The 13,333-nt window shown below is 33.9% G+C and overlaps 1 protein-coding gene across 4 annotated transcripts in view; it reads left to right on the top strand.

The window, feature by feature from the left end:
* PRKCI (protein kinase C iota) overlaps nt 1-13,333 on the top strand; it is a 65,453-nt gene that overhangs the window by 36,879 nt on the left and 15,241 nt on the right. For all 4 annotated transcript variants that reach the window (XM_039865015.1, XM_039865017.1, XM_039865016.1 and 1 more), the window contains 5 exons: nt 1,320-1,374; nt 2,697-2,755; nt 10,741-10,917; nt 11,364-11,461; nt 12,129-12,215. In XM_039865015.1, coding sequence (XP_039720949.1) covers nt 1,320-1,374; nt 2,697-2,755; nt 10,741-10,917; nt 11,364-11,461; nt 12,129-12,215 — 476 coding nt within the window. The remainder of the gene's footprint in view (nt 1-1,319; nt 1,375-2,696; nt 2,756-10,740; nt 10,918-11,363; nt 11,462-12,128; nt 12,216-13,333) is intronic.

Consider the following 13,333-nt stretch of genomic DNA (forward strand, 5'->3'; position numbering starts at 1 on the left):
ACTATTGTTTTCTAACTCATTTTTTTTACTGAACAATATATTTTGGTGATCTTTCTATATCTATTTAGCTATCTATATTTTCATTATTCTTAGCATAATATTTTCTTACGTGTCTGTACTATAATTTTTTTAACCTGTTCCCCATGATGGAATATTTGAGTTGTTTCCTAAATTTTCCTATAAAGAAAATCATAGTGAACTTTCTGGTAAATAAATTTTATTATTTCCTTAAGGATTCAGAAGTACTTGGTTAAAGGATATGCATTTTTAGAAAGATCTGAATGCATCTTTCTAAATTGTCTTCTAGAAAGATTATACCATGTTATTCATAGTACCTTCTTTGGGCATTATAAAAATAGTTTATTACTAGTAGCTCTTTGGTATTAGAATTATTTAGCTAGTTCATATAAGGTTAGAAATGGGTTTGTTGTTAGGGAGCTAAAAGTCCAATCTCAATAAAAAATAGAAGGTCAGAAATTTCAAACAATTTATCCAGGGTACTGTTGACATTTTTTAATATTCTTAGGTGATAGATGATTTGTGTGAGTTTATAAATGTGGAAGAAAAGAGGGACAAAGTTAGTGATTATATTTAGGATAGGTGTTAAACACATTGAAAAACGCATGAGCCTATCTTTAAGGCAGCCTTAAATTATAACTGTACAATTAATGCTCCTTCTCAAACTTACCTTCTTTTTGGTATTCATTAAACTTGGGTCCAAGATTAATGAATTAGTAACATTTTGGTTTGAATTAGCTTTACCTGAGGTTATTGACAGGTGGCTGGTTAGGTCAGTTTCTAGGAGGTATTTCTTTTTCTTTTTGGGGTCACTGACACCTTTGAGACTTTAGAAAAATGAGGTGTCCTCAAAATTTTGCATATAATTTCAAGAGGTTTATAGACATCTTGAAGTCTATCTCGTGACCTCAGTTAAAGAAATCAAGTACTAGAGACTCCTTTTGCCAGAGACTAAAGTGAGAATATGGAAGTGAGCTCAAAGGAAGAATCAGTAATGTAGAGGAGAAAAATCAGAGTTTAATTTGGTTTGTAATTGTTGGTCTGAAATTAGTTTTGTGTTTCTTCTGTTACTCTGTAAAATGTGACTAACATTACCTCATTTACAGGAATATTATGTTGGTTTCATGTAATAAAATTAAAAGTGAATTAAATACAGTAATATAATTTTTACTTAAGTTATATTCTTTCAAATTTTAATTTTAATATGCTATGTCTCATCAAAATAATGTTTCTGGATTTATAGAGATACAGAGATTTCAAAAGAATTCACTAAGTTACTGTTTCTTTGGAAATGTTTGTAGGAGCCATTGATGCCCATGGATCCGTCATCCATGCACTCAGACCACGCACAGACAGGTAAGAATGTCAAGAACCATTGTTCATTAACAGAACATCATTTAAAGATTTCTTTAGGTGACTCTTGCACCGATGTTTAAAAACATTTAGGTTCTTCCCAAATAAAAGTTAGATAACCATATTTTGCGGTGGTAATATTGTAGTAATATTTAACATACACATTTGGCATTTTAAAAAGACAACTGTGTAAACTACAACAAATGACTATTTTCTGTAATTTAGATAAATTATTTTTGAGACCTTTTTAAATTCAGCAAACCTAGTTATTTCAAATAATGAAAACATGCTGATTTTGTGGGCCACGTTTACTAAGTTAAAGTGACCTGTTTTTATTAAAAGTTGTATTATCAGAAGTAGAAAATGTGATGTAAAAGATAGAGATGCAGTATAGAAAATTCAAAAAAGATTATGTAAGTTCAAGTGTTAAGTAGATACAAACCTTAAATATGTATCTGGGAAATTTAAAGAGCAATTAAATGGGACAGAGCATCCTGATCTGGGATGAATCAAGAAAGGCAAGGCAAGGAGTTTTTCTGAAAGGACAGACAGAATGCAGTGTCTTATTCATGGAAGAAGCTGGTTATATGAAATATAGACTTTTTTCCTCCCCAAGTTGCTTCAAGGAATAGAAACCTAGAGTCCAAACTTTGTCAGTCCTTTACTTCAAGGGTCCCCAACTCCCGGGCCATGGACCAGTACCGGTCCGTGGCATGTTAGGAACCGGGCCGCACAGCAGGAGGTGAGTGGCAGGCAAGCAAGCGAAGCTCCATCTGTATTTTCAGGCCCTCCCCAGTGCTAGCATCGCAGCCTCAGATCCACCTCAGATCACCAGGCATTAGATTGTCATAACAGCATGCGCCAAAAAGATTGGGGACCGCTGCTTTACTTGACTTATGTGATATAATGATTAGGAACATTTTGAGTATGAAGAAGTGAGTAAAAACCAGAGACCCTCTATCTCCATGCCTCAGTCATGCTAAAATAATTAAATAAGGTTTATAGAGTCACCTTTATAGAAGGAATTGATTAATTTGTATAGAAGATAAATATTTTTAAAATAGCAAGAATATTTGTTAAAATCTATACTTGGCTACTTACTTACTGATTGGTTCTTGCTTTTTTAACCCTCATTAAAGATTAGGATTTAACTCATATTTACAGACAATTTGTTGTGAGTAGCACAGGTACTTACTTTTAAATGTTGAAAACTTACTCAGAAATAAAATCTAAATAAAAAATCAAATCAAGAGAAAATTTAAGTCGAACTCAGTTAATGGTTGCTATATTTTTCTTTCTTTTTATGTTTGGGATTGGGGTTTTAGTAATTCCATATAATCCTTCAAGTCATGAGAGTTTGGACCAAGTTGGTGAAGAAAAGGAGGTAAGATAATTAGTCTCATTGTAAATTATGTCAATAGCTTTTTATTTATTTGTTTTTTTAGCCAATATAATTTTTATTTCTTTTTAGACAAACTGTTTATATCTTTTTTTTTTTTTGCATCTTATTTTTTCACCCTCCTTTCATCCCCTCCCCTCTGGTAACCACTAGTCCACTGTCCATGTCCATGAGTCTCTTGTTTATTTGTCCTGTTCATTTGTTGCTTTTAGGTTTATATCCCACGTATAAGTGACATCATGTGGTTTTCAACCTTTTCTTTCTGGCTTATTTCGCTTTGTATGATTATTTCAAGGTCTATCCATGTTGTTGCAAATTTCATCTCTTCTTATGGCTGAGTAATATTCCATTGTATTCATGTACCACAGCTTCTTTAGCCAATTATCCATCGTAGGACGTTTTGGTTGCTTCCATGTTCTGGCCACTGTGAATAATGCTGCTGTGAACATCGGTATGCGAATATCTTTTTGGATATGGATTTTCAAGTCTTTGGGATAAATACCCAGTAGAGGGATTGCTGGGTCATATGGTAGATCAATTCTAAGTTTTTTGAGGGACCTCCATACTGTTTTCCATAGTGGCTGTACCAATTTGCAGTCCCACCAGCAGTGTATAAGGGATCCTATTTCTCCACATCCACTCCAACATTTGTCATTACTTGTCCTGTTGATGATAGCCATTCTAATGGGTGAAATGGTATCTCATAGTGATTTTGATTTACATTTCCCTAATAGCTAGCAATGTTGAGCATCTTTTCATATATTTGTTGGCCATTTGTATGTCCTCTAGGGAGAAGTGTCTGTTCAGGTCTTCTGCCCATTTTTTGATTGGATCATTTGTTTTTTTGTTGTTATTCAGTTGTATGAGTTCTTTGTATGTTTTGGATATTAAGCCTTTATCGGAGACATTGCTTGCAAATATATTTTCCCATTCTGATGGTTGTCTCTTTACCTTGTTGACGGTTTCTTTTGCTGAGCAAAAGCTTTTTAGTTTGATGTAGTCCCATTCATTTATTTTTGCGTTTACTTCCCTTGCCTTTGAGGTCAAATTCATAAAATCCTCTTTAAGTCCAAGGTCCTTGAGTTTAGTTCCTATGTTTTCTTCTATGCATTTTATTATTTCAGGTCTCATATTCAGGTCTCATATTCAGGTCTTTAATCTATTTTGAGTTAATTTTGGTGTGTGGTAATAGGCCACAGTCTAGTTTCATTCTTTTACAAGTGGCTTTCTAGTTTTCCCAGCACCATTTTTTGAAAAGGCTTTCCTTTCTCCACTGTATGTTTTTGGCTTCTTGGTCAAAAATTATTTACCCATATAAATACGGGTTTACTTCTGGACTCTCGATTCTGCTCCACTGATTCATGTGTCTGTTTTGCTGCCAATACCATGCCGTTTTGATTTCTGTCGCTTTGTAGTATAATTTGAGGTCGGGCAGAGTGATGCCTCCAGCCTCATTCTTTTTTCTCAGCATGGCTTTGTGCTCAGGGGTCTTTTGTGCTTCCATACAAATCTGATGATTTTTTTTTTTTGTTCTATTTCTTTAAAAAATGCCGATGGGATTTTGATGGGGATTGCATTAAATCTGTATAATGCTTTAGGTAATAAGATCATTTTAACTATGTTGATTCTTCTAATCCAAGAACACAGAATATCTTTCTATTTCTTTGTATTTCTTTGATTTCTTTTAATAGGGTCTTATAGTTTTCATTATATAGGTCCTTCACATGTTTCGTTAGATTTATTCCTAGGTATTTTATTCATGTTGTTGCAATTGCAAAAGGAATTATTTTTTCCACTTCTTTCTCTGACACTTCATTATTAGTATAGGAACGCTATGGATTTTTGGACATTGATTTTGTATTCAGAAACTTTACTGTATTTACTTATTGTTCTTGTGGAGTCTTTAGGATTTTCTATATAGAGAATCATGTCATCCACAAATAATAACACTTGGACTTCTTCATTTCCTATTTGGATGCCTTTTATATCTTTTGTCTGATTGTACTCGCTAGGACCTCCAATGTTATATTGAATAACAGTGGCAACCGTGGACAGCCTTGCCTTGTTCCTGATCTTAGAGGGGTTTTTAGTTTTTCACCATTCAGTGTAATGTCGGCTGAGGGTTTGTCATATATGGCCTTTATTATGTTAAGATACTTTCCTTCTATACCAATTCTGTTAAGGATTTTGATCATAAGATGCTGTATCTTGTCGAAGACTTTTTCTGCATCTCTTGATATGATCATATGATTCTTATTTTTTAATTTGTTTATGTGGCATATCACATTAATCGATTTGCGTATGTTGAACCATCCTTGTGCCTCTGGGATGAAGCCCACTTAATCGTGGTGTATAGTCTTTTTAATATGTTGCTATATTCGGTCCACTAGTATCTTATTTCGGATTTTTGCATCTGTGTTCATGAGAGATATTGGTCTGTAGTTTTCTTTTTTGTGTGTTAACTTTACCAGTATCAGGGTGATACTGGCCTCATAAAATGAGTTGGGAATTATTGCCTCCCCTTCGATTTTTTGCAAGATTTTGAGGAGAATATGTATTAAATCGTCTTTGAATGTTTGGTGGAATTCACTGGTAAAGCCATCTGGTCCTGGACTTTTACGTTTTGGTAGGTTTTTGATGATTGTTTCAATTTCCATATTACTTATCAGTCTATTTGTATTTTCTAATTTTTCTTGATTCAGTCTAAGAAGATTGTATTTTTCTAAGTACTGGTCCATTTCCTCTACATTATTAAATTTTGTGTTATATACTTTTTCATAGTATTCTTGTATGATCCTTTGTATTTCTGTAGTGTCTGTCATAATTTCCCCTCTTTCATTCCTGGTTTTGTTTATTTGTGTCCTTTCTCTTTTTTTTTAGTGAGTCTAGCCAAGAGTTTATCAATTTTATTAACTTTCTCAAAGAACCAGCTCTTCGTTGCATTTATTTTTTCTATTTTTTTTCGTTTTGTTTTCAATTTCATTTATTTCTGCTCTAATTTTGATTATTTCTTTCCTTCTGCTGACTTTAGACTTCATTTGTTTTTCTGGTTTTTTAAGATGAAGCGTTAGGTCGTTTATTGGGACTCGTTTTTGGAGATAGTCCTGTAATGATATGAACTTTCCTCTTATGACCACTTTTGCTGTGTCCCAAAAGTTTTGATACGTTGTACTATCGTTATCATTCATTTCTACATATTTCTTGATCTCTCTTTTTATTTCTTCTCTGACCCAGTTATTCTTCAGTAGAAGAATATATTGTTTAATCTCCATGTATTTGTGGTTCTTTCCACTTTCTTTTTACAGTTGATCTCTAGTTTCAAAGTATTATGATCATAGAATATGGTTGGTTTGATTTCAACCCTCTTATATTTGTTGAGGCTATCTCTGTGTCCCAGTATATGGTTAGTCCTTGAGGATGTTCCATGTGCACTAGTGAAGAATGTATAAACAGCTGTTTTGGGATGAAAGGCTCTGTAAATGTCAATTTTGTCCAGTTAGTCTAATGTGTCATTTAAGAGTGTTATTTCTTTATTGATTTTCTGTTTGGATGATCTATCTATATCCAACAGTGGAGTATTTAGGTCCCCTACTATGATAGTGTTTTGGTCTGTTTCTCCCTTTAGTTCTGTTAGTAATTGCTTTATATATTTCGGGGCTCCCTGATTGGAAGCATAAATATTAATAAGTTATGATTGGTACATGATTCCCTTTATCATTATGAAGTATCCCTCAGTATCTTTCTTTACATTTTTTATTTCGAAGTTTATTTCGTCTGATATTAGTACTGCTTCTCCCGCTTTTCTCTGAATGCCGTTTGCTTGAAATATCATTTTCCACCCTTTCACTTTGAGTCTGTATTTGTCTTCGGAACTGAGATGTGTCTCCTGGAGGCAGCGTATGGTTGGGTTTTGCTTTTTGATCCAATTTGTAACTCTGTGCCTTTTTATTGGTGAGTTCAATCCATTTACATTTAGGGTGATTATTGAAATATGAGGTCTTATAGCCATTTTATCTTTTGCTTTCTGGTAGCTCGGTGTTTCCATTGCTTCCTTGTCCTTGTGTTTCTGTTTTCTTTATTTTGGTTGGCTTTTGTGGGTTTTCCCTCTGGTTCTTCTGGTGTTATGTTATAAACTTCAGTTCTGAATCTTTGGCATGTAGGTACCATTACGAATATGTAAAGGATAGTTATATATATATGTATATATATGCGTATACATATATACACATATATACATATATATACATATATATATACACACATGCATACATACATACACATACACACACACAGTTGTCTCTTTTCTTCTGCATGTACCTTATCTCCATTCCCCTTTGTGAATTTGGATCTTTGAATCCTCCCCTTTTCAGTCATTGTTGTCTCAATTTGTCCATGTGTATGCTGAATGTTCATTACTATCTTGCTATAGCAAATCTCTTCTTATTTTAAGCTTATAATGCCCTGTTCCTAGTAAGGGTTGCACTCCTTTGCTTTTATCAACCTGCTAGTCTCCTTACTCCTAATTATGTATTTTTTTTTCGTCATTTTGTTTTAGTTGAGCTGACCCCTTTCAGTATTTCCTGTAGTGCAGGCCTCATAGTGAAGAATCCCCTCAATTTTTGTATGTCTGGAAAGGTCTTTATTTCTTTTTCATATCTAAAGGAGAGCTTAGCTGGGTGCATTATTCTTGGCTGATAGTCCTTTCATTTAATAGTTTGAATATTTGATTTCACTCCTTTCTGGCTTGTAAAGTTTGTGCCGAGAAGTCTGACGATAATCTAATGGGTTTTTCTTTATAAGTTACCATCTTCTTTTCCCTGGATGCCCTGAGAATTCTCTTTGTCCTCGATTTTTGATATTTTTAATACAGTGTGTCTTGGTGAAGGCCTTTTTGGGTTGAGATAATTGGGTGTTCTATTGATTTCTTGAATTCCGGGCTCCAGCTCCCTCCTTAGATTTGGGAAATTCTCATCAACTATTTGTCTGAAAATGCTTTCAGACAATCGCTGCTCCTTTTCCTCCCCTTCGAGAATTCCCATTATTCTTATGTTTCCTCTCCTAATGATATCAGCTAGTTCTTATATTTCTCTTATATTTAATTCTTCGGTTTCTTTCTTCTTCCTTCTGATTTATTTCTAGATTTCTGTCTTCAATATCACTGATACTTTCCTCATTTGGTCGACTCTGTTTCCCAAGCTTGCTATTTCGTTTTTCAACTCTTGCAGTGTGTTCTTCATCTCCAGAAATCCTGTTCGGTTCTTTTTGAGGGTTTCAATCTCCTTGTTAAAGAACTCATTCTGCTCATCTAGTTGTTTTTCAGCTCCTGAAATTGTTGATAGGACTCGTTTCGGAACTCACGAAGTTTTTTCAGAAGTACCATCCCGAATTCTCTCTCACTTAAGTCTCATATTTCTATGTCTGTAAGCTTATTTTTTAGAGATTTTTCTCTTTCTTTCTGAGATGCCTTGTCACCTTAGTTGTTCATGGTGTTTAATGGACTATTTCTCCACCTGGGCATTAATGGAAGTGTGTTCTGCTTTTTTTTCCAGAAAGGAGATTTATTATGTAATGGTTTCTAGCCTATTGCAAAGAAGATGTTTTTCTTTTGGTTTCCAGTAGGTGGCGTCTAAGCCTCTTGGATCTCTGATTTATATAAAGTCTTAATAATGTCTTTTTTTCCCTTATAGATGTTTAATCATACTCACTACCCTTATTCTCAGTTCCTGTCAGTGTTAGCGACAGTTTCGGTAGCATTTGCTCAGATTCCCCTGGGGCTCCATGGTGATGGGTCTTGGAGGGTAAGCGGGGAGGAATCCTCTGGGTTGGGAGTTGGGGACTGCGGCTCAGCCTCAATTTTGCAACCACGGCTGGTAAAAATCAACTTATTTTTCTGCCGTCCTGCTTCTTTGTCTTCTGCCCTAATGACCACGCCCTGCCGTTGGCCGCAGGGAGCTCACAACTTTTCCAGGCAGGGCTGTTCAGGGACATTGCTGCTGCTTCTCCCCTCTCCCCTCTTCCTACAGGGAGCGCTGGTGGCTGCGGGAGGCAGCTTCTTTATTTCTCCCAGTCCACTGCCTGACACTCTGGGGTTCTGACCTATGATAGCTCTTATGCGCAGATCCCATGCTCAGATGTGCTGCTGTGCAGTTCGGGTGTTTTTTGTTTAGTTTTAGATGTTCAGCTTATTGTGGTTTCAAGGGGAGAGGTCTGGGGATGTCTCTCACTCCACCATGTTTAATCCAATCTCGTCAATAGCTTTTTAATAAGACTTGACATTGTCAAAATATGACAAATTAACTAGCTTAGATTTTAGATCATAATGGTAAAATGCAAGAATGATTTTTAATGATTCTAGAGTTTTATTACGATTTAATTTGATAATTAAATTACTAATTGTATTTAAATTAATCTGGTAGCATAATTTATTTTCACTTTAAGAAAGCATAATCTAAAAATTATAATGTATTTAAGAATGGTGTTTAGAATACTTGGCAGTACTGTTTAAAATATAGATCTTTCTATTTTATGAGCTTATTGTTATTTAAAGTTTAAACGACTTTAAATTTACTCTCCCTTCTGCTTTTGGTCTATTTTTTGTCATATTTAAAAATTGTATGTATTAGTGTTTTTAAACAGTCAGTCCTCATTTAGGTTTTATTCTTTTTGTTCTGCATTCCTTCTTGCATGCCTGTGCTATATGAGATCGATCATCTTTATTCTTGAAGAACTCAATGTTTCCTTTAGTGAGAGCCGACTAGTGATGGATTTCCTTTGTTTTTGTTTGTCTGAAAACATTTTTATTTTACTTTTATTTTGAAGGCTATTTTTGCAGGATCTAGAATTATAGGTCATTGGGTTGGGGTGGGGAATTATGGTCCTTTTAAGGTGACATTCCCCAATTTTCTGGCTTCTCTCACTTCACTCAGTCTTCCTGTTGTTTCTGTGAAAGTACTCTGCTTTTGCCCCATTCATTCTCCTTTGTAGTTTCTAGTTAACCATATTTAAAGTCTGTACATCGCCTTATCTTCTAACCATTCTCTGCTTTCTGAATCTGCCCTAATCTGGTTTCTTTTTTACTCCTTTTTATTTTCCTTGTTACCAAATCAAATTATTATTTCGAAATTTTCATGTCTGACCTTTCTTTTGAATCTTTTTGTTCAGTTTTCATAATTTTTCTTCTTTGTGCTTATTTATCTTAAAATTTTCTCTTTGCTTTTCTTAATATGCTTCAGAAAATTCATACTTAATTCTCATGGGTACATCTGTTGATTGTGTGGTGAGGGTTTTGCAGGTATCTAATAAAAGATTATCTTCACTCTTCTCTATAAATTACCAGAAGCCTACGTTTCTAGTTGTGAATGAATTATAAGGCTGATTTTGTATTGGAGCCTTGGTATTATGTAGAAAGAATGTTTTCCATGCTTGTTTTCTGCTTATAGTTTCCAGTGTTTCTGAATGTGTCCTCTCATAACTCAGATTTCATATATCAAGCTTCTTGCAGACTCTTTCATCTTGTTATCGCATTGTAACTTCTAACTTCAAAATGAAAAACCAAGCTCATTATCTCAACAACTCTGTCAATCTTACCCTATATTTAATACTTCATTTTTCTGTCACTGGTGCATCCAGTCTCCCAGTCACCAAAGTTGGTATTGTTTGTTTCATTCGTGCATCTTCATTTCCCCTACACCCAAAGTTACCAGATCCTTTTAAAGACACCCTTTAACATTTTCAGATTTCACCTCATTCCTGTCACCACCCACCCCTCTGACATCAACTCATGAATTCATCCTACCTCTTGAGTAGTTAGATTACATTATTTGGAATGATGTAAGAAGAGAATTGTTAAGAACTTAAAATCAGAAAATATTTAAAAAATCATCATAGGTATAACTAGGTATTAGAAATATAATTATTATGCAAAATGCTTCCAGGTATAACTAACTCTTTGATATAAATGTTCTTAACAGGCAATGAACACCAGGGAAAGTGGCAAAGCTTCATCCAGTCTAGGTCTTCAGGATTTTGATTTGCTCCGGGTAATAGGAAGAGGAAGTTATGCCAAAGTACTATTGGTGCGATTAAAAAAAACAGATCGTATTTATGCAATGAAGGTTGTGAAAAAAGAGCTTGTCAATGATGATGAGGTAAACACAATGATTGCTTTATTACTTTTAAACTGTACTTGTAAACAATTACTTCTATTGCTTAAGTGTACCTTTTCAGAGAAAACCTCAATGTCTGTGCTTTATTATTTCAGCCTGCTTTTCTAAATATATGGTTCAATCAGATTATATAGGATATATTTAAAGTAATCTGATGATTATTAAATTAAAAAAAATATCAAGTCATATTATTAAGGGAAAGTTGATTGAGCTTTGTAAAAGTTTTCTAGACTGTTTTGTAATATTGAAAGATTTACTGGTGGTATTTTTCTTTTTGTATATAAATTGTTGTTTCATGATTATCAGTGCTTTTGATATTTAGCCTACTTAATAATGACATTTGTGATAATTGAATTGCTAAGAACAAATTTATCATAGTTTCGATGACATTTCATTTTTACATATATTTCTTTCATATTTTAAAATAGGATATTGATTGGGTACAGACAGAGAAGCATGTTTTTGAGCAAGCATCCAATCATCCCTTTCTTGTTGGGCTGCATTCTTGCTTTCAGACAGAAAGCAGGTAAGATTGAAGGACAGTGGCATGATTATTGGGCTTTACACACTTCAGTATATTACACCATAAGAACCTTTCCTACTGTGATTCCTGAAGTGGAAGTCATGGATACAGACATAACAGTATTATGCAATGGTTTCCTGCCACTCACTCTAATCAGAGATATCAGTTTGGATCAGCATGAAGAAATTACCTGTTTTAAAAAAAAAAATAGGCAGGTTGTAATTATGGCTGTAGAAACTCAACCTCTTAAATATCCCTAAGATTTTAGTTTTAGGACTTAAAAGTTTCCCAGAGTTTAACTAGGGGGAGGAATCTTAACTTCTTTACCTTAAGTGACAGTTGAAAATGACTTATCTTGCAAATGCTACAATTGAAGTGGGAGTGAGAGGCTCTGGATTGCAAGTGGTACTACTTTAGAAGTAGGTTACAGAATTATTATCTTGCTGGTGTACTTTCTTATATCTTCCGCCATTAAACAGCTTTCTATTCCAACTACCCTTTTGTTTTCATTGAATTACTGAGATTTTTTGTTAAGAGTAGATCATATAACGTACTCTCTGTGTTGTGACTGGTTAAGAGTAGATCATGTAAAGTACTCTCTATGTTAAAATGCAAAGTTACACAACCTTATTATGGATCTTGGTTTCATGAGTTCCCTCCTTTGTTTTAGATTGTTCTTTGTCATAGAGTATGTAAATGGAGGAGATCTAATGTTTCATATGCAGCGACAAAGAAAACTTCCTGAAGAACATGCCAGGTAAGTTTTTTGTTTATTGTTTGTTTGGGTTAGATTTTGAGGGGAGCTGTGGGACTCTTTATGTGCCAGTGGTTGAAAACAGTGGATAAATCATTTATTTTGATACTAGTTAATTCTTTATAAGTCATGTAGAAGCTAAGCTAAAAGTTAGTTTACATTATAATATATAACATAATACATATAACATATTATATAATAATATAAGCAATTCAAAAGTATAAACAGTATTAAAGGGGAAACCGTTAGTCTGGGAAACCCAGTAATTTTCAAATATTTTGCCTATTTGGCATCAGCCTCTGAAGTAATCGATGAATTAACAAACATTAATTTTATCAGGTTTGCAGTGATCTAGGACAGTTTTTATTAGAGGACGATTATTCATATATACTTGAGTAATAAAATAGTTCTTAAGCTACTGTGTAATTCTGACTATTCTTCTTGTAATTATAATTTTTTAATTGTTTTATTGGCTTTCTGTCCTATGATCCCATGCATGTTGATGAATAAGAGCAGAGTGTTAAGTTTTATTTATTTAGTATCCTTTCTTTGATATTATTATACAAGATTGTAAGTTGTTTATATGTTGGAAGAGTGGGGAAGGATCATGGCCTTGGATAACAATTGTGATCATCAGTGCCATATTTATTTTATTTTGTTAGTCATAATTAGTTATTCTCACCCTTTTTTGCTTCATGAGAGTAAAGTCAAAATGAAGTGTATGAATTTATAAATGTCTATAACTAAGGGTAGAGATTTTTTTAATTAAATTTATTGGAGTGACATTAGTTAATAAGATTATATAGATTTCAAGTATACGATTTTGTAATATATCAGCCGTATACCACATTGTATGTTTACCACCCAAAGTCGAGTCTTCTTCTGTTACCAAATATTTAATCCGGTTTACCTTCTTCTACCTCCCCCATCCCCTTTTCCCTCTGGTAACCACCATAATGTTGTCTGTGTCTCTGAGTGATTTTATTTTTTTAAATACTTTATTTAGTGGAAATCTTGCTAATTCATTGATTTGTTTTCCTTGTCAGAAAGAGATAGTGTCCTTCAATTTCATAGGAAGGTATAAATTGTACTAATCTAATCTCAGGGCTAAACTTTTTTTT

The sequence above is a fragment of the Pteropus medius genome, unplaced genomic scaffold (assembly GCF_902729225.1).
Source record: "Pteropus medius unplaced genomic scaffold, Ma_sr-lr_union100, whole genome shotgun sequence".
Classification (NCBI taxonomy): domain Eukaryota; kingdom Metazoa; phylum Chordata; class Mammalia; order Chiroptera; family Pteropodidae; genus Pteropus; species Pteropus medius.